The 23,005-nt window shown below is 39.2% G+C and overlaps 1 protein-coding gene across 1 annotated transcript in view; it reads left to right on the top strand.

Annotated features, from left to right (window-relative positions):
• LOC107558616 (catenin alpha-2) overlaps positions 1-23,005 on the top strand; it is a 128,391-nt gene that overhangs the window by 104,207 nt on the left and 1,179 nt on the right. Inside the window, exons 6-11 of the mRNA XM_016242278.1 lie at positions 429-629; positions 5,570-5,721; positions 7,818-7,931; positions 12,672-12,853; positions 13,587-13,692; positions 21,785-21,919. Of these exons, the coding sequence (XP_016097764.1) occupies positions 429-629; positions 5,570-5,721; positions 7,818-7,931; positions 12,672-12,853; positions 13,587-13,692; positions 21,785-21,919 (890 nt within the window). The remainder of the gene's footprint in view (positions 1-428; positions 630-5,569; positions 5,722-7,817; positions 7,932-12,671; positions 12,854-13,586; positions 13,693-21,784; positions 21,920-23,005) is intronic.

The raw sequence follows: 23,005 nt of genomic DNA, 5'->3' as shown, positions 1-23,005 counted from the left end.
GAGACAAATAGGACACAAATAACAGCCTTATTAAGAAACCAGTGTTTGTTTAGGTCCACCCAGTGATTTTTATTTTATTTTATTTATTTATTTATTTGAAAGCTACTGGCCTGTCGTCTTGCAAGTAGTATTAGAAGAGCGTTGGAATGGTTAGAGCCAATGCTGTAAAATATTCAGTCTGTTTTTTGTTAGTTCGTTTTTTTTTTCCCCTAAATCATAACCAAAAGGTGTTTATTAACATTCAGAAAATGTTGACCGTTAAACTAATTATTTTAACAGTTGGATACTTAAAAAAAGGGATGTATTTTATGTTTTAAACTTGCTACTTTTTAAACTTTTTCTTATAATTAATCTTCAATGCATTAAAAAATGTCACATTTTAGTAATACTTGAATGTTTCCTCATTGTTTTATCTCATCTATCCGCAGAGAACCACATTCTGGAAGATGTGAATAAGTGTGTGATCGCCCTGCAGGAGGGGGATGTGGACACCCTGGACAGGACAGCAGGAGCAATCCGGGGCCGAGCCGCTCGTGTGGTACACATTATTAACGCTGAGATGGAGAACTATGAACCTGGCGTCTACACGGAGCGTGTTCTTGAGTCCATCAAGCTCCTCTCTGAGACAGGTAAGAACAAAGATCACACATGCACCTGGGTCCTGATCTTGTCTCATGCTCACTAAGGCATGAATGTATGGTAGTGATGGGGACAGATGGACAGAGGAGGCCAGGAAGCTCTTGGAAGAAGGAAGTTAGAGGAGAGAGGGGGTAGACAGACGAGAAAAGATGGTGAGGCCGGAGATACCACCTGTTTCCTCCTCTGGCACTCATCCTTTGCTCATTCATTTTTCATCTGTTTTCCCCCAACCCCTCCACCTTGGACAGTCTAATGCCAACTTTCAAGAGGCGGCAATTTAGACACTGACAGACAAGGCTGAGGGCCAAAATATACCAAGTAATTCAGAGATTTGTGCATAGCCTTCCCAGTGCTTTCAAGACACAATATCTGACAGGAACCAAAAAGGCTGCTGTCTTAGGTGTTAATGTGTGAGAAACATCTCTCAGCCTGACACTTTTTGATATAGTTGTTCCGTCTAAATGCACTTCTACGATTGTTTGGAATCAACAAATGGAGGCTGGCTGGAAAATGAGCACTCAAAATATTATTCTGGCGGCGGGGCTTTGTCCTGCCTCCCTTGTTGTGTCTAAAACATTACATTAGACTATTTTGACAGCTGGCTTTGTTTAGAAGAGTGAGCGGAATATGAGAGGAAGAAAATAAGAGTCCTGCTTTAAGGGTTGATGCTGCAATATTTTTGTTATCATAAATTACTGATTTAATAATTTTATTACGTCTAGTTTGACAGTGAGGACAAATTAAACAATGAATATTTGTGACTTCTGACCAGCTGAATGTGTCCAAATTGATCTTCCCTAGTTCTTCTCATCATCCACTTATAATGTTTTTTTGTTCCTTCACATCACTAGAATATTTAAATGAAGCATTTAGATTTCTCTGTCAAAAACAGCATTAAATTAAGTCAAAGTGATATGATAATGAGTGGTCTGGTGATTTGACCTTAGCCAGTAATCACTTTACACTCAGATCCGATCCGTATGGTCATATGTGTTACACTGCTGCAAAATGAGTCATGTACTTCATGTCTCTTATTCACTGAAAAGTATGAAACATTATATTTAATTCACCCTGTTTCACCTACCTCTTAATGAGGACCAAACACTAGCATTTCATAACTGTCTTCAGTAAATTGAAAATAAATTACCTACTTTTGTCTTTTTTTTATATAAAGAGAGCACACTCTTTTCCGTAAATCACAAGTTGAACAGTTAATGCTCGCTCAGCTTGAATGTAAAAAACTGTTCTGCTAGTTGCTTCAGCAAACCAAGAGAAATATCTGCATGCTCGATTGAGAGTGATGATTGAATTGTGAAAGGGCTAGACGCCCAGACTGGCTCTCATCTTGTCTGTATTCACATTGATGAGGTGGTACTTTTAATTTGATTTCACTTTTTCTCTGCTTCTGTCTTTGTTTTGGGATGTTGTTGCCACCCAGGGCTGTCGTCAGGGAAAGGGGCAACTGGAGAAGTTGTTCCATGCCCTTTAATGAGATGGTCCCACTGAGTTCCTCTGTAATATAGCCTACTCATTTGGCCCAGGGGAGGGCGGGCCACCCATAAAAATTTAGTCCCATGCCCTGTGAACTTAAGTGACAGCCTTGGTGCCACTGCATTAATGGAATTGGACTATAAAGCATTGCAGCATTGATTCTTCTAGACCTTTCATTATTGCACAAGACGTGGCATGCAAAATTTCAAAAGTTTGCAGGTTTAGGCCAGACATAGCGTTGGGGTGGGGGCTTAGCCAATTAGCATATTTGAAGTGAATATCATCTGAATGTGTTTTCCATTTAATTAAGATGTTTGCCACTCAACTAAGTGGCTTTAATCAGCTGAATAATGGAGAAAATGTACAGGTGTAGTATACAGTTCCAGTGGGCAACTGAAGTAAAACAGCAGGTACTGCTCTGTAGTTTTGTGTTTTGTGTTTTGTGTTTTTTTTGTCTTAGTTTGAATCACTCACAACTCAAGGTCAGGCTATAAATCCAATGAACTACTAAGTTAGTAAAGACTAGCTGTTTGATTTCCAACCGTGTCTGGCACTTTCTTATCAATTTCTTCAACTTTTTGGTTTAGTTCCTTATCGGCAGATGGACATATTTGAGCCTAATTAGAACATAAACTTTATCCTGTTTTTCCCCCCAAGCAAGTGTACATATAACAGAAGTGCAGCTGGTCCGAAGTCTGTAAAGATACACCGCTAAAGGACCTTCAGCCCATAGTGCTCACAAATCTCGAATCGTGTCCTTGAGCTTGGAAATCAATAGTCTAATAGCACAGCTGTGATGACTTTCCCCTCTCTCTTTATCCTTTCCATCCTCTTCCCGATCCAAACTAATCTTCATGCGGGAAAAATTACCTCATTATTAAGGTTATGCTCAGGCTCCCAGTAGATTAAACATTAGAAATATGGCTGATGTAATAGTGCCAAGTAGAAGGCAGCAGTAGCAATACTGTCATGGAGTATGGCAGAGTGAGTAGGGCTCATGCCAAAGGGTGACCATGCAGAGATGAAATATGGCCACCTAATCACTGCCCTCCGTCTAACACACACACAGACTCGCACATGATTTTTATGGCAAATATAATGTTTCACTGACAGGTTGAAGGCCATGTTTGCTCAAGTACCAAAAAAAGAAATAATTTCATACAGCCAAATGACCCCACAAAAACTTTTTCCTCAGCATGTCACGACCCAAGTGTCTGCTTGGTTAGACACAGGAGGCAGCGCTTGCAGAAACAAGGATAATAGAATTAGTCAGTGCCTGCCTACTACAATGAGTCCAGTATTTTGTTATTGAAAAAGAAAACATAAGAACAAATGCAGATCCTAAAGAAAGGGCAGTGCTAACTAATTCTACAGCCTAAGGACCAAAATGTAAGTGAAACCAAAGTACAAGTGACCTCATTGTTGTCCTTCTCCATTTCAAATTACTTTCAGTGTGTTGTAAGACCTATTAGCATTAGGAATGTCTCATTGTTTTTTCAACTATTTCATTTTGAGCCCATTAGGCTGGTCTGACCTCAGCCTCTCAAACAGAAAAACCCAGTTTGAGCATGCATCATACAAATCACCTCAACATTTTGCAATATCGGAAAACACCATTTGAAGGCTCATAGAACAGATCTGACTGCTTGCTTGCTTTATCTGGAGTTAAACACTTAAAGAAAACAATCCCTTCCAACATGGTTTTTATTAGCTCCTTTCATCATTTCTCACTGGTCTGAGTTAAATTTGCTCCTCACTAGCAGCAACTTTATTCATTAATGGCTTGAAGTATGGCTTGAAATATTTCTATTTAAAAGTCACAGCAAAATTCCCCTAAGCTCATTTTACGCCTCTCCAATAAGTGGATTAAAATGAATTAAATATGTGTTAAAGCAAGATGGGGTTAGAAAGAAGAAAGGAAATCAAATAAAGAGCCTTTACCGCAGCTTTTTGAATGTTTTGCATAATTTTGTATTTCTTAAAGTATGTGTTCATTTGAAATTCAAATCTGAACTTGTCCATTTAAGAAGGCAAATAGGCAAAATGGCTGTCAGAGAGGATCTTATACTGGTCCCCTTTTAAAGTTAATCTCAAGTCAGATGCCTGTAATCAAAACCATCATGAAAAATCACAAGACCAATTTTTCCCTGGAGATCTGCATCCGCTATTATTGTGAAAGGCTCTCTGGGCTTTGATTTGGTTAGATGGCTGAAGTCAGCACTCTAGAATTTTCTTGTCACAGTAGTGTCCTCATAAGACCCACCTTCCCCACGGAGAAGTGTTCCTTGGGTCATAATATCCTAGTTCCTGGCTTTTAAAAAACTAGAGACCTCCCCCTCCTTGATACATTTGTTGAATATTTTAAGAGCATCACTTTGGAGCTTGCTCAAGGGTTTAATACGAGGCTTTTTACTGTGCCCATCTTTTTTTCATCATCCACCAAGTGGTCCTTGGCATTGATATGAGTGTGACTTGATGTCAGGGTTAGATCACAATACGGTCTCCCTCCACCAGTGACATTGCCATGGAAACGCAAGACTTCGGATATTTCCCCCTTCCTCATCGAGTATACAGGCAGGTCATTCAGTGTCAGGTCTGGAGGTTGAGTGTAAATCAGTGGGCCGGGGAGCACAAAGGAACGCACTTGATTTGTGCAGTCCAGTTATTAAATCATCAGCTCTATTATTTACTCTGGAGTCATCAAGGTTTAAAGCTTAGGATTCACAATAAGGTTGTCGGAGCCCTCTAAAATGATATTAACATTTTATATTGACATTTCACATAAATTAAATTTACTTACAAGTATTTTGTCAGTGTAAATGTTGAAACACGGCTCATCATGAAAACAGATCAAACTGATGTCACATTAGTAGACCTTTCCCAACCCTCTAGCTGCACTCAATCAATGTCTGTCAACATTGTTCGTACTCGACTCTTGTCTTCGTCAAACAATCCCTTATTGCAGCCAGCGTTTAGTGCCCATTACTGAGGAACAAGACGGTAAATTGAAGGAGGGTAGAGAGTGACGTAATTATTATTATTATATTATTAGTGTCTAGCAATGATAGTCATATGTTCCCAGCAAGGTGAAGTGGTTAATTGGCAAACATAGGGCGCCCCTTCCACTTATTTTCAGGGTGACATTTTCTCGTCTTGCTCCATGTCCTCGGGCCTGACTGAGAGGGAGGAGACGGCAGAAATAGATGGGCCTGCCTGAATTTCGACACTTAGCTTCTTAAGATCACATATTCTCAATTTTTCTCACCTTTCACTATATCTTCTCTCTGACATGTTTGGCACCTGAGGGGAATGCAGGCTTTTGAGGGATGTATGTAATCCCTTTTTTTCAAAAATGTTTTTCTGTGTATCTGTCTTTCTGTTTTTGCTTTCTCTCAGCCTCTTGCTCAACTCAATTCTCTGCGTCCTTCTTTTTCACCAGTGATGCCACGCTTTGCAGAGCAGGTTGAGGTCGCCATCGAGGCTCTTAGCACCAGCCCCCCGCAGCCATTTGAAGAGAACGAGTTCATTGACGCCTCTCGTCTCGTTTACGACGGAGTGCGTGACATCAGGAAAGCAGTCCTTATGATAAGAGTGAGTATCGTATAAGTTAGTGGACCACACAAGGTCCTTGCTATTCACAAGCAGGGATTTCACTGTGCTTATTGCCCAAGTGGTTTGTGTGATAAATAACAAAACAACACATTAAACACATTTCATGTGAAAATAATGTTGCAGATTATGACTTCATCATACAGAGCCAGGGTTTTCAACTGAGAGGTCTACAAACATATTCCAGGGGATCTGTGGATATATAAAACTCAAATTGTCTTTTAATTGTCAAATTATTGAGTGAACATTAACTAATGGACTGTTAAGCATTATGTAATGCAGGGCTTTTGATGCCAGGGACCCCTAAATATACTGATCCAATATAAAGAATATGTTATACTCTGTGAAAAAGTAGTGAGAGTGATATTGTAAAGAAAACATATTTCAAAAACGAAATTATTGGCTTTTATATTGTCACTGTAATAAAGCCAAAGCAAATTACTAAAATATAATCTTGAGAGTATTTACTTGAATTGAAAATGTTTATCTTCAGGTTTATAATAAAATACCCCTAAAACGAATCATTTTGTAATAGTATCCCCTCTTGGGAGTTTCCTTAACCCCAGTTTGAAAACCCCTGATGTAATGTAGTAATGTAATATAACTTAATATTGTTAACGAAAGTTACAAGTGTTTCTAGAAAAATCTAGCTTTTTCTATTGGGGGTCCCTGGGTCTGTAACGTTTGAAACCCCCTGACATAGAAGATAACAAGTAGATGCACTAGATTATGAATTAATGCTACAAGTTATTATTTATGTGGTATTCAGCATGTCCTTGGTATACAATAAGAATAAGTTATTTTGTTTATGCCTTTGCCTGTTGTGTATATTCTATTTACCAATAATGTTTTTGGTTCAATATGACTAATAAACACTTGTCTTTTTGTTGCAAAAATACATTTTCTAAGATGCACACTTCTTCCGTGGGAATATCAAGTAATATTGAACAGTGTGTTGTCAGTAAATAACGTCAAGCTGAGCTTGGAGATGGCTTGGAACAGAGTGATAATTGTAAATAGAGATCCTACTTATATTTACTTGTATATTGATTCTCCAAACCACCCCCCACCCCAAAAATGAATCACAAAGATAAATCATACAGAGTGTGTATGCTTTCTGCTGCCTAGAAAAGCCATTGCAATCGCCATGTGATAGTGGCTGCTTTTAAGGTTTGAAAATAGTACTGCTCCCAGAGTAGAAGTGAAATGAAAATTCCACAGTTATTTGTCAAGGATTGTATCCCGCGAATCAAATCAAGATGGTTTTGTGCACAAATGTACATTCCTACTTGTATGTCTATGTGAAATCTCTATCCACTGGGATCTCCATTAAAACACGTAACAAAGAACACTTTGCCAGTTTGCAGTAAGTTACTTAGCTGATTCGATCTATAGTATATCTCAATCGGTAGTTAGTGCCACTGCCGCTCAGAGTGTCTGAAACAGTGGCGGCTGTCAAGATACACTGTCTTTTCTTTGTCTCCAATTTGCTCATTAGGCAGTTGGTGGGACTGATGTTGAAACTACTGGTAGGCAGAATACAAGAAAACAGATCACATCTAAACCCCGAAAAACCTACAGGCTTTTTCCCCCTTCACATATTGTTTGATCCCATTTTAAGAGGGAACAAGAAAGCCAAAAGGGAATTGAAGAACAATGATGCAAGTCACTTGTAACTCAAACTGTGGGACGAATGAATTATTTAGTGAGATTTGACTGGTTTAATGGTTGACCCGTCTTTATGTTGGATCAGAGGTCTTTTGCCCCTCATTGCGTGGCAACACCCACAAGTTAATGTCTCTCCAGACCAGTTTTGAAACTGAAAGTAAAAATTAAATATAGGAAACCTTAAAAGGAATAGCTCACTCAAAAATGTATCACTCACTGTACTCACTCTGTCATCCCAAACCCAGTATGTGCAAAATGTGAATTTTAAATAACCTACTGATTGCTCTTTTCCAACAAATAATAAGAAAAATACACTTTTTATGTTTTTTTATTTCTTCAAGTATTTATTTTTTCAGTGAAACATCACAAAGGTGTGACAAGAATGGTCTTTTTTTCTTTCTCTTTTCCAGACTCCAGAAGAGTTGGAAGATGATTCTGACTTTGAACAAGAAGACTATGACGCCCGTAGCCGCACCAGCGTCCAGACAGAAGATGACCAACTTATTGCTGGACAGAGCGCAAGGGTGAGTGACTCCTACGTGACACATGAGCATCTCCTGTTCCTGCTGTCATTTCCAGCAGGTTTACTTTCACAATACAAAACACTTATCACTCCACTGATTGTGTCTGCTGTAAAATTACATCTAGTCTCAGAATAACAAGAGGGCCAGTCACTCAAGTGCATGCACACAACAATGTGTCTTTCACTTTTTCAATAATGAAACATTATTTAGCCTCTGCTGCAAATGATAGTGTGAACGTTTTTTTGTAGATTTTCTTCCCTCAATACTCAACACTGCAGTTACAACGTATAAAATTCACATCCTGTGACGATTACACTTTACATCAGGTCTGTCACATGGCATCTAACATCTTTATCTATTTATTTTTTTTCAATATTTAACATAGCAGGGGAGCAAACGCGTATGTTCAAGTCCTCCATATATGAACATTTCAGGTCCCAGTTTCATAAAAACTCTCTGAATAGACTGTAACTGTGAAAATTCCTACATAAGGGCATTTTAAGGCATGTATGCTCTCAAAGCAAAAACACAGATTCTAAGGCAGCACAAGTATCCTTATCGAAGAAGGAAATCTTATAATACACATCCAAGATGGTGGACTAAGCAAGAGAAATTTAATTTGTATCCCTTCACTACAGCAAGGTAGAAAAGAAGTGTAAAAATGGCATTTTTTACCTTTTAGTTTAGCAAAATGCTAACAGCTAATTTTGTATAAATAAATTGGGAGTCAAATCTACATTGCACATCAAATTGCTCCCAATCGAGTTGCTGCTAATGTAGAATGTTCAGTCACTTATAAGGTTCCATTTTGGAATGTAGGTTTTGAAACAAAGACTACAATATTTAACATAGCTTCACACAAAATATACAAGAATCATTTTGGTCCAAGTTTTGTAAACTCTCTCTGCAGAAACTGTATAGTAGTTAAAATAAGATTGCAAATGAGACTTCTGGCAATGTCACCCCCTTAGTGTGCCTGTGTCAGCCGGCATTTGACGGCAGAGCTCACTGGGGTTTGAGGCTTAATCCACATTAGTGTATGTGTGAATAGTGCACAGTAGGCTACTTATGAGACATTACAAGAATATAAGTATGTAGCCGTGGAGTACCACTGACTTTCACACGCAAATACACACCATCACTCAGTTTGATACCAATTACTCTTGAGAAGAAATTATCTTCCATGAATGAGAGGAAATTATCATTTGTAAAGAACTAGAAAAAAAATGACTGTGGAAAAACATTTTGCTCGGTAGTAAACTCGGTTCAGTGGAGTTCAAGTAGCATCTTAAGCATAGATGCTGAATGTTACATTGAGTGAATGTGTTTTTGCAAATCAAATATGCATCACTACTATTATATTGATATAGTCTGTGACTTTAAGTTTTATGGATTTTGAGTTCTCATAAGAGAGAAATAAGAGCAGCCATTTGTTCACCGACTCACACTTTCAGACAGACACATAGAAAATGCTGCTCTATCTCTTAGCTCCATGATAGGATAACAGTGCTGACAGGTCAGCCATAAAACTGAACTTCGGTATCTAGGCCACTTTATTTCAAATGAGAAAAATTAAAAAGCTTTTTTGAAGGATTTCTAATCCAGAAGTGCGCAGACATTCAGCACACAATATGAGTGTGTTGAATGAATCGGCACCGGTGCGTATGGGGAAGGATTTGTTGGTGCATTAAGCTGCCTGCACCCTCTCTTGTTATCGGTTAGGAGCCAGAGAGATTTGGGATAAGTGAATTCTGAGCAAGGCAAGAGGAAAAAATGTGCTCTCTTCCTTCTATTTACCTTCCTTCCATACATCACATCCACTTTTAGGATCAGAGGAGTTGGGATTAACCAAGCAGCAGCTCTTTAATGCTGATTGGCTGCTTCAAAGGTATGTAAAGAGCTGATTGGCTCTTGGGATGGGTATGTTTCTGACTGGATCCGCAGGTGGTAAAACAGTGCGGTAATCAATTCCAAGCTAAAACGAGACAACCTTAAATTTTAAATTTGAACTTTAGTCATAACCAAGGAAGCAATTACAATATAATCCTTTCAACCGCTTTTTCAGATGCCATTGCACAGTTATATGGGACATTTATGCAGCAAAAACATGCTTATCCTTATATTTTTTCAGACACAGCCACCGTTGCAACAGCCCTCCATTTGAAATGCCCAGGAGTGCACACTATCTGAAAAAGAAATCATATTCATATTTTAATCACATTTTCTCAGAGGAATTCTTTTCTTTTTAGTGTGTAATTGCTTGTTAAATAAACAAGCAAAAAGCTACAAATCTTAAATGAGCAGCTGGCTCTTAATTAGCTCTTATGTTATGACATCCTTTGGCTATGATGGCGTATCTCCACTAAATTCAGACAAAACTGCGGAAAAGATAATCTGACGGCACAGACTTTTGCGAAACCTTCCTCGGTAATCACACACTTGATGGCATCCAGAGTCCCCTGCTTTGGTTTGGTCCGTCCGCTCTGACAGAATGTTGAACAAATGCATAATTAATTGACTGATGTAAGAAGTGAGGTAATTATACATTTATCTCACAAATAATACTGCGCCTTAACGGTGCCTGTGACCTTGCAGATAGATTAATGCCCTTTCGGACTGGCTCAGAATCGCTACAGAGCGAGAGTTTATTCCTTGACAAGGAGAGGGGGAAAGAAAAGAGAATGGATTTTCTCTTTATGAGCATGAGATGTCATGGGGTTCCAGAAGGTCTTATGATTAAGTGTTAAGTTTCAAAACCTTATACAGAGGCCTTTCAGTGGGGTTAAACCAAGTCAACCTAAATGGAGGGTACTTTCTTTTCAAACTTTTAACCAGAAACAAGGGCATGTGTTGCAAAAAAAACTTTTGTGACATGTCTAATTGATCTTTATCTTGTGTCTTATCACTACCCCCCATCAGTGGTGGAAAGAGTACTGAACAAATATATAAAAAGTGTTGAAATTGAGAATTGTTTATGCGCGAGTGCACTTGCTAATTGAAGGCGGATTGTATAAAATGGATTTTTAAAAAAAAGTTTATCAACGAGCTGCAGTTTTATTACATCACACGCTGGCACAGATGCAGTATATTAACGCCACGGGTCATCAATAAGGTGCAAATTGGTCCTCAATTTGTGTTTCCAACACACTTTTTCACAGCACGCATCATGCGCTCAAACTCATCAAAAGTCAAAAAGCAACAAAGACTTATCCAAGTGACTGCTGCAGAACGCACACGAGAGAGAGACGAGGCAGCGCAGATCGCGTGTCTTATAAGTGAGTGGGAATTTACCGAACGTGGCACTAGCGGGAGTTAACACTATGTGATGTTTACAAACAAATTTCGGGAGGAGCACGCACAGATAATTAACACGGCCAGTTCATCATTAGTGATTACACCATTTATCCAATCAGCACAAGAGAAAACTCCCATAAATAACCAAGTACGCCCTACCTTCGTTATCTCTCGACTTTCAGCATCCCTCCGCCACCCCGACCTCGCACCTTCAGCATAGTTTCTACCCCAGCACGGGGAGAAGCACTCGGGGGGAGCGCTTTTTGGGCCGGGCTGAACACCGAGCTCGGACCCCTCTCCCCGGACGGGGGGGGGGTTGCCCCGGGCTCGGGAGTCTTGCCGAGCTCGGAGCCCTCTCCCTGGACAGCACGCCAAATACGCATAACCCTTTGTTAATTATAAGAAAGTGTGAACTCGTGAAATGCAATACCTGCAACCTCACACCAAATTGCAGGCCGTGTAGATAGGCAAGCATATATACAATAATTTAGTAAGCAGAAATCCGATATTTACCTTAACATATTAAGTTAGAGGAAGATGCGACTGAATTGGCGAGTGCACTTGCTAAATGAAGGCGGATTGTATAAAATGGATATAAAAAAAACCTGTTTATTAATGAGCTGCAGTTTTATTACATCACGCGCTGGCACAGATGCAGTATATTAACGCCACGGGTCATAAATAAGGGGCAGATTGGTTCTCAATTTGTGTTTCCAACACACTTTTTCACAGCCCGCATCACTCGCTCAAACTCATCAAAAGTCAACAAGTTCAACAAGCAACAACGACTTATCCAAGTGACTGCTGCAGAACGCACGCGAGAGAGAGACGAGGCAGCGCAGATAATAATAATAATAATTCATTACATTTATATAGCGCTTTTCTAGGCACTCAAAGCGCTTTACATTGTCAGGGGGTATCTACTCATCCACCACAGATCGAGCGTTTTATAAGTGAGTGGGAATTTACCGAACGTGGCACTTGCGGGAGATAACACTATACGCAATACACGCAGCCTCACACCAAATTTCAGGCCGTGTAGATAGGCAAGCATATATACAGATAATTTAGTAAGCAGAAATCTGAAACTTAAGTTAGAGGAAGATGCGACAGAATTGATGCTTGAAGAATGCGCTTCCAGCAGCCATGATAAACAGTTGGAGGTTAAAGTTTTCCATGCACAATTTGATTTGACCAAAGTCATGAGACCTATTACTATCTATCCAATCACGTTGATGGATAAAAAATTAATTAAAATAAGCATGTAACGACCACAAACGGAGGAAAATAGCGGAGTAAAAGTACCGATACATCACTTAAAATGTACTCAAGTAAAAGTACACAATTTTTAAACTACTCAAAAAAGTACAATTACTGATAAAAACTACTTAATTACTGTAACGTGAGTATTTGTAATTCGTTACTTCACACCCCTGCCCCCCATAGGCTATCATGGCTCAGCTGCCTCAGGAAGAGAAGGCCAAGATTGCCGAACAGGTGGAGAGCTTCAGGCAGGAAAAGAGCAAGCTGGACGCAGAGGTCGCCAAGTGGGACGACAACGGAAATGACATCATCGTGCTGGCCAAACAGATGTGTATGATCATGATGGAGATGACTGACTTCACTAGGTACATCCATTCACATGTCAACATCAAGAATGCTGCAAACATTTAGATAGATAACAATATAAATGCAGAGGGTTCTTGTATCAACCTCAAGGGTTCTTTTTGTGATAAATTACATATTCATTATTCTAATAGTTTTTTTTTTGCTCCACACTCTCTATCCCTTTCAAAAGGTATTAATATAAAGGTCCAACCTGACCGAACTGGAGAGGATCTGCAAGGAGGCATGGCAGAGGATCCCCAAATCCAGGTGTGAAAAACTTGTTGCATCTTTCCCAAAAAGACTCATGGCTGTATTAGATCAAAAGGGTGCTTCTACTAAATACTGAGCAAAGGGTCTGAATACTTAGGACCATGTGATATTTCAGTTTTTCTTTTTTAATAAATCTGCAAAAATCTCAACAATTCTGTGTTTTTCTGTCAATATGGGGTGCTGTGTGTACATTAATGAAGAAAAAAAATTAACTTAAATGATTTTAGCAAATGGCTGCAATATAACAAAGAGTGAAAAATTTAAGGGGGTCTGAATACTTTCCGTACCCACTGTATGTACCTTTAAAGTACTAATATGAACTTTTTTTCTGAGAGTGTAGCTGCTTGTGTTTCTTTAGTTTCTTCTGATTTGGGATTTGCTAGAATATGTTGGGGGGTTCCTTGCTTTCTGTGCAGCTTGTGTTCTGCCCGTTTTGAGGAATCAGCTAATAGAGTAACAATCTGGGTTTTTGTGATATTGCAGAGGCAAAGGCCCTCTGAAGAATTCCTCTGATGTGATCAATGCTGCAAAGAAAATCGCGGAAGCCGGATCCAGAATGGACAAGCTTGCCCGTGCCGTGGCTGACCAGGTCAGAATACCCCCCTTTGTCCCCCATTTATGTCTCTATGAAGATGTGAGATCAAAACCCTGGGTTGTGTTTAATATAATGAGCTCCTATGAGGTGTTGAATTTATTATTAGATGAGCACCATCTTCAGAACCTGCTGACTGACACTTTTTAACAGTTAATCAACTCTACTACTTGTAAAGAAAGAAAGGCTAAGGATGTGCCTATGAGTGCGTCAGTTCATGTGTTGATGGCAGCTACTATATCATGCACCATCTGGTTCTTTCCTGCTACTGTATGTAGTGCACTTTCATGTTCTCGTATGCACTTCTTTTTCTCCAAGTCATAGTTTTATTTGCTCATAATTAAGTAATCATATGGATCATCTGCAGAGGCTTGGTTGTGAATTTGGAAATTGATGGAAATGTCTTGGAAATTGATGGAAATGGAAACTGTCTACCACCCTGCCTATGTGGGTGAGAAGATAAACTTGGTAGTGAGCGCTGAAAGACTCGCAGAGTTGTTTGCGGTTTTAGTCAAAGGCAAAATTTTGACTTCTGACTGATGGGTAAAAACAGGTATGACGTCGGCTTTGTTGCTGTCCAACTGACAGGCCATAGTGAGGGCAACGGTTTGTGTGCAGACACGTTTAGACTTCTATCTTTGGTATACAACAGGGATGTAATGAGAGCACATGCCAAGAACATGACAGGGAATAAGAGAGTATTAAGAGAGAAAATAAAAGGAGATTTAGACTAGCAAGCTGCATGTTGACATTGCTTGGTGGAGTCACGCAGGTAGAGTTGCGGGTCTTTAGAGAAGCTTGGTCTTTACACAACGAGGCCTGCTACTGCCGCTACACTGTTGACCGCTCAATAAATCACCCGACTCCACCTCCCTAATTAACTGCTACTCCAATAGAGAGTTGCATAGATGATGTATTTTTGTAGGCCAAAACTCAAAAACTAGCATTTAATACTACTGGATCCATCGTGTTGAAGTCAGTGGGTTTTTGTATGGACTTTTGGTTAAATGCCTGTAATGATAAATGCTTCTACAACAGAAGATAACTTCAGTAATTTATTATTTATGTATTTATTTAATTATTTGAAAAAGGCTAACATGTTAACATGTGGCTAAATGGGGCTGCAGAGATTGGAAAAATCCTACTGGGAACCAGGGTGATGCTAACTTCCAGGTTGGACTACAATAAATATATCATCACTGTAGCACTCTATATGATACGCTATATACTACAGTACTAACTAATTAGCCAATCTTACAAAACAAAAAACTACCATTCTTTGTTTTATCCAGCTGCTCAGTGCAACTTATAACATCCAAGTGAAAGATATAACACCAACATTTCGGAAATAAATAAATAAAAACGTTGCGGGTCTTTAGAGAAGCTTGGTCTTTACACAACGAGGCCTGCTACTGCCGCTACACTGTTGACCGCTCAATAAATCACCCGACTCCACCTCCCTAATTAACTGCTACTCCAATAGAGAGTTGCATAGATGATGTATTTTTGTAGGCCAAAACTCAAAAACTAGCATTTAATACTACTGGATCCATCGTGTTGAAGTCAGTGGGTTTTTGTATGGACTTTTGGTTAAATGCCTGTAATGATAAATGCTTCTACAACAGAAGATAACTTCAGTAATTTATTATTTATTTAATTATTTGAAAAAGGCTAACATGTTAACATGTGGCTAAATGGGGCTGCAGAGATTGGAAAAATCCTACTGGGAACCAGGGTGATGCTAACTTCCAGGTTGGACTACAAGAAATATATCATCACTGTAGCACTCTATATGATACGCTATATACTACAGTACTAACTAATTAGCCAATCTTACAAAACAAAAAACTACCATTCTTTGTTTTATCCAGCTGCTCAGTGCAACTTATAACATCCAAGTGAAAGATATAACACCAACATTTCGGAAATAAATAAATAAAAAACCTGAATCACTGAGGTAGAAAAAGGATCACCTCCCTCCTAAAACTTACTTGTAAACTTAATCAGGTGTAGCTAATCACATTCTCAATAGCACACAAAGCTATTTGACTTACAACTGTGATCAGCTCTGGTCATTCTGACTAGCTCAGCATGAAAAGAGCTTTCCTGGAGCATTTCAGTCCTTGGTAGTGCAACTGAAGCAAACAATCAACTATGGATGGCAAGGCACTGTCAAAATATCTCCGGGATAAAGTTGTGGGCAGGCACAAATCAGGAGATGGATACAAAAACATTTCAAAGGCTTTATCAATGCCTAGAAGCACAGTGAAGTCTATTATTTAGAAGTGGAAGTTATTTGGTACAACACAGACCCTCCCTGGATCAGGAGGTCACTCCAAACTGAATGAAAGAGCCAGGAGGAAACTGGTCAGAGAGGCGACCAAGAGGCCTACAGCAACTCTATAAGCAGCTGCAGGAATTTATGACAAAGAGTGGTCATTGTGTGCATGTGACAACAATATCAGAAATTCTCCACAAATGTGGCTTGTATGGGATGGTTGCAAGAAAAAGCCACTCCTCAAAAAAGGCCACATACAGCCACGACTGAGCTTTGCCGAAACACACCTTGAAGATTCGGAGTCAGATGAGACTAAAATTTGCCCGTGCCGTGGCTGACCAGGTCAGAATACCCCCCTTTGTCCCCCATTTATGTCTCTATGAAGATGTGAGATCAAAACCCTGGGTTGTGTTTAATATAATGAGCTCCTATGAGGTGTTGAATTTATTATTAGATGAGCACCATCTTCAGAACCTGCTGACTGACACTTTTTAACAGTTAATCAACTCTACTACTTGTAAAGAAAGAAAGGCTAAGGATGTGCCTATGAGTGCGTCAGTTCATGTGTTGATGGCAGCTACTATATCATGCACCATCTGGTTCTTTCCTGCTACTGTATGTAGTGCACTTTCATGTTCTCGTATGCACTTCTTTTTCTCCAAGTCATAGTTTTATTTGCTCATAATTAAGTAATCATATGGATCATCTGCAGAGGCTTGGTTGTGAATTTGGAAATTGATGGAAATGTCTTGGAAATTGATGGAAATGGAAACTGTCTACCACCCTGCCTATGTGGGTGAGAAGATAAACTTGGTAGTGAGCGCTGAAAGACTCGCAGAGTTGTTTGCGGTTTTAGTCAAAGGCAAAATTTTGACTTCTGACTGATGGGTAAAAACAGGTATGACGTCGGCTTTGTTGCTGTCCAACTGACAGGCCATAGTGAGGGCAACGGTTTGTGTGCAGACACGTTTAGACTTCTATCTTTGGTATACAACAGGGATGTAATGAGAGCACATGCCAAGAACATGACAGGGAATAAGAGAGTATTAAGAGAGAAAATAAAAGGAGATTTAGACTAGCAAGCTGCATGTTGACATTGCTTGGTGGAGTCACGCAGGTAGAGTTGCGGGTCTTTAGAGAAGCTTGGTCTTTACACAACGAGGCCTGCTACTGCCGCTACACTGTTGACCGCTCAATAAATCACCCGACTCCACCTCCCTAATTAACTGCTACTCCAATAGAGAGTTGCATAGATGATGTATTTTTGTAGGCCAAAACTCAAAAACTAGCATTTAATACTACTGGATCCATCGTGTTGAAGTCAGTGGGTTTTTGTATGGACTTTTGGTTAAATGCCTGTAATGATAAATGCTTCTACAACAGAAGATAACTTCAGTAATTTATTATTTATGTATTTATTTAATTATTTGAAAAAGGCTAACATGTTAACATGTGGCTAAATGGGGCTGCAGAGATTGGAAAAATCCTACTGGGAACCAGGGTGATGCTAACTTCCAGGTTGGACTACAATAAATATATCATCACTGTAGCACTCTATATGATACGCTATATACTACAGTACTAACTAATTAGCCAATCTTACAAAACAAAAAACTACCATTCTTTGTTTTATCCAGCTGCTCAGTGCAACTTATAACATCCAAGTGAAAGATATAACACCAACATTTCGGAAATAAATAAATAAAAAACCTGAATCACTGAGGTAGAAAAAGGATCACCTCCCTCCTAAAACTTACTTGTAAACTTAATCAGGTGTAGCTAATCACATTCTCAATAGCACACAAAGCTATTTGACTTACAACTGTGATCAGCTCTGGTCATTCTGACTAGCTCAGCATGAAAAGAGCTTTCCTGGAGCATTTCAGTCCTTGGTAGTGCAAGTGAAGCAAACAATCAACTATGGATGGCAAGGCACTGACAAAATATCTCCGGGATAAAGTTGTGGGCAGGCACAAATCAGGAGATGGATACAAAAACATTTCAAAGGCTTTATCAATGCCTAGAAGCACAGTGAAGTCTATTATTTAGAAGTGGAAGTTATTTGGTACAACACAGACCCTCCCTGGATCAGGAGGTCACTCCAAACTGAATGAAAGAGCCAGGAGGAAACTGGTCAGAGAGGCGACCAAGAGGCCTACAGCAACTCTATAAGCAGCTGCAGGAATTTATGACAAAGAGTGGTCATTGTGTGCATGTGACAACAATATCAGAAATTCTCCACAAATGTGGCTTGTATGGGATGGTTGCAAGAAAAAGCCACTCCTCAAAAAAGGCCACATACAGCCACGACTGAGCTTTGCCGAAACACACCTTGAAGATTCGGAGTCAGATGAGACTAAAATTTAATTATTTGGCCTCAACACCAAACGATATGCCTGGCGGAAATCCAATACAGCTCACCATCCAAATAACAGCATTGCTACAGTAAAGCATGGAGGTGGTAATATCCTGTTATGGGGGTGTTTCTCTGCAGCAGGGACTGGAGCACTTGTCAGGGTAGAAGGCAAAATGGATGGGGCAAAATACCATCACATTTTTGAGGAAAATCTGCTTGTCAGGTTGTCAATGGGAAGAAGGTTTACCTTCCAACATGACAATGACCCAAAGCACACAACAAAACTGAGCACACAGTGGTTGAAGGAGAAAAAGGTGAATGTCCTTGCATGGCCTAGTCAGAGCCCAGACTTAAACCCCATTGACAATCTTTGGAATGACTGGAAGACTGCAGTCCACAAACGGTCACCATCAATTTTAACTGAACTTGAGCAGTTCTGCAAAGAAGAGTGGGCAAATATTGCAAAGTCTAGATGTGCAAAGTTAGTAGAGACAGAGACAGGTCCCAACAGACTAAAGGCTGTAATTAAAGCAAAATATTTTTTTTCCGACATGTTGGTGTTATATCTTTCACTTGGATGTTCTAAGTTGCACTGAGTAAATACAGCTGGATAAAACAAAAACTGTGTCCATCTTAATTTCAGGCTGCAAAGCAACAGCATGTGTTTATTTTAAAGGGGAGTGATTATTTTCTATACCCACTGTAACAGGAATGACCCTTTTGTTGTCATTAAAACTGAGCACACAGTGGTTGAAGGAGAAAAAGGTGAATGTCCTTGCATGGCCTAGTCAGAGCCCAGACTTAAACCCCATTGACAATCTTTGGAATGACTGGAAGACTGCAGTCCACAAACGGTCACCATCAATTTTAACTGAACTTGAGCAGTTCTGCAAAGAAGAGTGGGCAAATATTGCAAAGTCTAGATGTGCAAAGTTAGTAGAGACAGAGACAGGTCCCAACAGACTAAAGGCTGTAATTAAAGCAAAATATTTTTTTTCCGACATGTTGGTGTTATATCTTTCACTTGGATGTTCTAAGTTGCACTGAGTAAATACAGCTGGATAAAACAAAAACTGTGTCCATCTTAATTTCAGGCTGCAAAGCAACAACATGTGTTTATTTTAAAGGGGAGTGATTATTTTCTATACCCACTGTAACAGGAATGACCCTTTTGTTGTCATCAACACTGGGAGACTGATCAAAAAGATACAAGAAACCTGCTGTGTCACCACTGGCCAGGCCTCATGTTGTTTTTGTTGTTTTCTTGCCGTATTTATTTTCCCTTAGATAAAGGGAAAAGAGTGAGGGGGAACCTGATCACACTGCTGATCAGAGTGTAATCCGAGTGTACAAGCACACCTGAGATGACCAGACAGTTCCTGCTTTCCAAAACAGAACACCCCTTTTTTCAGGCCCTTGCGTCCCGCCCATAGCAGAAATCCATGCTCTCCACTGCCACGTGTTGTGTTCATTGGGTAGTCTGAACAGGTGGCTTGACTTGTCCCTTATCAAACCATTTTCCCACTAACACTGTATTTACATCTTATGGCCATGTGGGGTTCCCAGGACTTATAAAGTGACTGTATTCATTTCAGAAAGAATCTCTGAGTAGGCGGTGTAAAACAGAACCAGGTGCTCAATAATCAAGCTGCTTCTCAGTGCTGGAAAAGACAAAACAATTCAGAAACAACAGCCATCATAGGATACAGTATGCTTAATTTACTGTATATAAAGCTTTGAATGTTTTGGTGCACAATAAGTTAAATGTAAAATGGTAGAATATTGTACAGCTGTGGCTGTCAAACACAATGCTAATTGTAACTAATCATATAACAGTTAAAACAGACTTTAAAAAGAAGAACCTACTGCTTCATTTACATACAACTGCATGTATTTTGGTGAAAATATCTGCCTAATTTTGTTATTTTCCACAAAACGACAGATTAACTACTATGGACGCAACTGGAAAGAAAATGCAAACATGACTACTACTGCAGTTCAGCTGATATTAATATATTTAAGATATTTTAAAGACCTTTTGTTTTAAAGCAGTTTTGTTGGGTTGCAAAGCCACTGCCATAGAGGACTACCAGGCTTGGCCACAGTGGTGTTTGTGTGGACATGACAGCAGTCAGCCCTCCTCAGAATCACACCCAAGCAGCTCCTGTAACTGCTGCACTTGACACAGCAGACCTAAAGCTGCTGGGCCCTGGAGGTGAAAAAAGAGGGTTCTATATTTCTCCATTTCCCCGTTGTCATCCTCCGGCACAGCGAGAGGTTGCCTCCTGAAGAGAGACACTCGATCGCTAAACACTAAGGACGTTACAGCTGCTCAGCCGTGTCAAAGATAAAGCAGCTTCAACAGTTATTAAATGTGTCTCATCAGTCTTTTTCACTCAAAGTTCATGTGACGCTAAGGGAGAAAAAATTGGAGCCAACTATTTAACAACTTCTGACAGGACTTATTACTTTATGCAAAGTCGCTGAGTTAACCACTGTGTTAGAAGTGTGTCAAAGCGGTAATCTTGTCTTGGCATGCAAGGTGCTGTATGTGCAAAATTATTATTTTTCCAAAAAGTCTTGACATTAAATTGAAAGTGCTCATCTATTGTTTCGAATGGGAGCCAGAAAAAGTGTCAAGTGTACATGTAAATGCACTACACAGAATGAACAACCATTTTCTTATTGACAAATTCATTTGATATTGTATTCTTCACATTACAGTTTTGATGTGTTAAAGAAGAAAAAACACAACAGATCCAATTTCCAGAGATATATTTGGAGGATGGGCATATGCTAACAAATTTAGGATGTGTGTGCTTACAAATGGTTATCAAAACAATGAAAGTCAGTTAAATTATATAAATAAAGGCAAATAATGTAAAACTGGTCTGATCTCAATGCAAAGTCTGTACACGTTACCAGTTCGATTATGCCAAAGTCCTGGCTCATGAATATTTAAGTAGTTTGTGACTGCAGGAAGGTTACACAACAACATATAATCACGACCTAATAAATATTCATGAGATAAGCAATCGCTGTGTCATGACATCAGAAACAGTCCATGCATCTCTCCCCACTGGCTTCATAACATTTAAAGGAAAATAAGGCCAATTTATTTACTGTAATATGGGCTGGTGTTCATTATAAAATGTTTCCTCGAACCCTCAGGGATGAGAAGTACTTTCCATTTCATTGTGCTTGTTTAATGTTGTGCTTTATATTTATGTGTACAGTGTTCCTATTAACAAAATAAGCAATCATGATAATAGCAGGAGATTTACAAATGAGCCTACTTTAGCCAATATGTGATAATGACAAACCTCTGAGTCATCTTCAAGATGGAACTAATTTCATCTTCAGTCATCGTTGCTTCACCCTCCTCACCTCATATTTGCTCTAGCCAGTGAATATGTAAAGGTCAAGTGTCTGTCATGTATTCCCATCTCTTTTAGTGCCCAGACTCAGCCTGTAAGCAGGACTTATTGGCGTACCTCCAGAGAATCGCCCTCTACTGCCACCAGCTCAACATCTGCAGCAAGGTCAAGGCTGAGGTTCAGAACCTGGGAGGAGAACTCATTGTTTCAGGGGTAAGGTGATTTTGGGCATACAGATTTTGATTCAATGACCATGTTTGTTTGTTTGTTTTATGTGCTTTAAAAGTTTGATTTCAAACTGACTGAAACAATAATATTGTCTTTTTAAAATGTCATGTAAATGCGGTCACACTACACTTATGTTCCATTGATTTCTATTCATACATATGTAAATCTGGGAAAACGGCAACACAAGCTCCAAAGTACTGATCTGTGAATTAGTTTCATGTTAAGACCTGTGACCAATAGAAGATCAATACACATAGGTTGTATATATATTTACATTTTGTATGTATTATTATTTCTTTTTGTGTCATATCACGACCATTGTGGTGTCCCAAGAAATTTTCACAGCTTTAGTTTGACTGAAATCGCACTAGTTGGTCTTACAGACCTAGATAATGGGCTTCGTCCAGCATGAGCACTACCGATCAAAAGTTAAGAATAATTTAGATTTTTGTGAGAAATGTTATACGATTAAATTAATCAAAGTGACAGTAAAGACACTTATAATGTTACAGATGATTTCTATTTCAAATAAATGCTGTTCTTTTGAACTTTCTATTGATCAAAAACTGCAGCAAATCAGCATATTAGAACAATTTCTGAAGATAATGTGACACTTATTTTAAATTGTAAATTATAATAATATTCACTGTATTACTGTTTTGTTTTTTGTTGTTGTGTATATATATATATATATATATATATATATATATATATTAGGGATGCACCGATACCACTTTTTCCAGTACTTGCCCGATACCGATACTCAGCTTGATAATGTTAGATAACTTTGATAGAAAGGTATGTAATGGATTACAATCAACCACAAATTAGACAGCTGTTAGTATGATAGTATTTACACAACTATCAATACTTAGTCGGGCAAACCTTAGCCTTAATGACAGCCTGTAGTCTCCTGAGCATGCTGTCATCCAGCTTCATGCAAACCTCAACTTCAATGTTCTTCCAGACTCGGTCTGAAGAATCGGTTTTACTGGTAGTCCACTGTATGAAGAAATGTTGGGTATAATTTGTCACAGTTTACTTTATTTTGCTATCCTCACTTACATAAAT

This window comes from Sinocyclocheilus grahami, unplaced genomic scaffold (assembly GCF_001515645.1).
Source record: "Sinocyclocheilus grahami isolate Dianchi unplaced genomic scaffold, SAMN03320097.WGS_v1.1 scaffold653.1, whole genome shotgun sequence".
Classification (NCBI taxonomy): Eukaryota; Metazoa; Chordata; class Actinopteri; order Cypriniformes; family Cyprinidae; genus Sinocyclocheilus; species Sinocyclocheilus grahami.
This window is presented reverse-complemented; position numbering and strand designations above follow the sequence as displayed.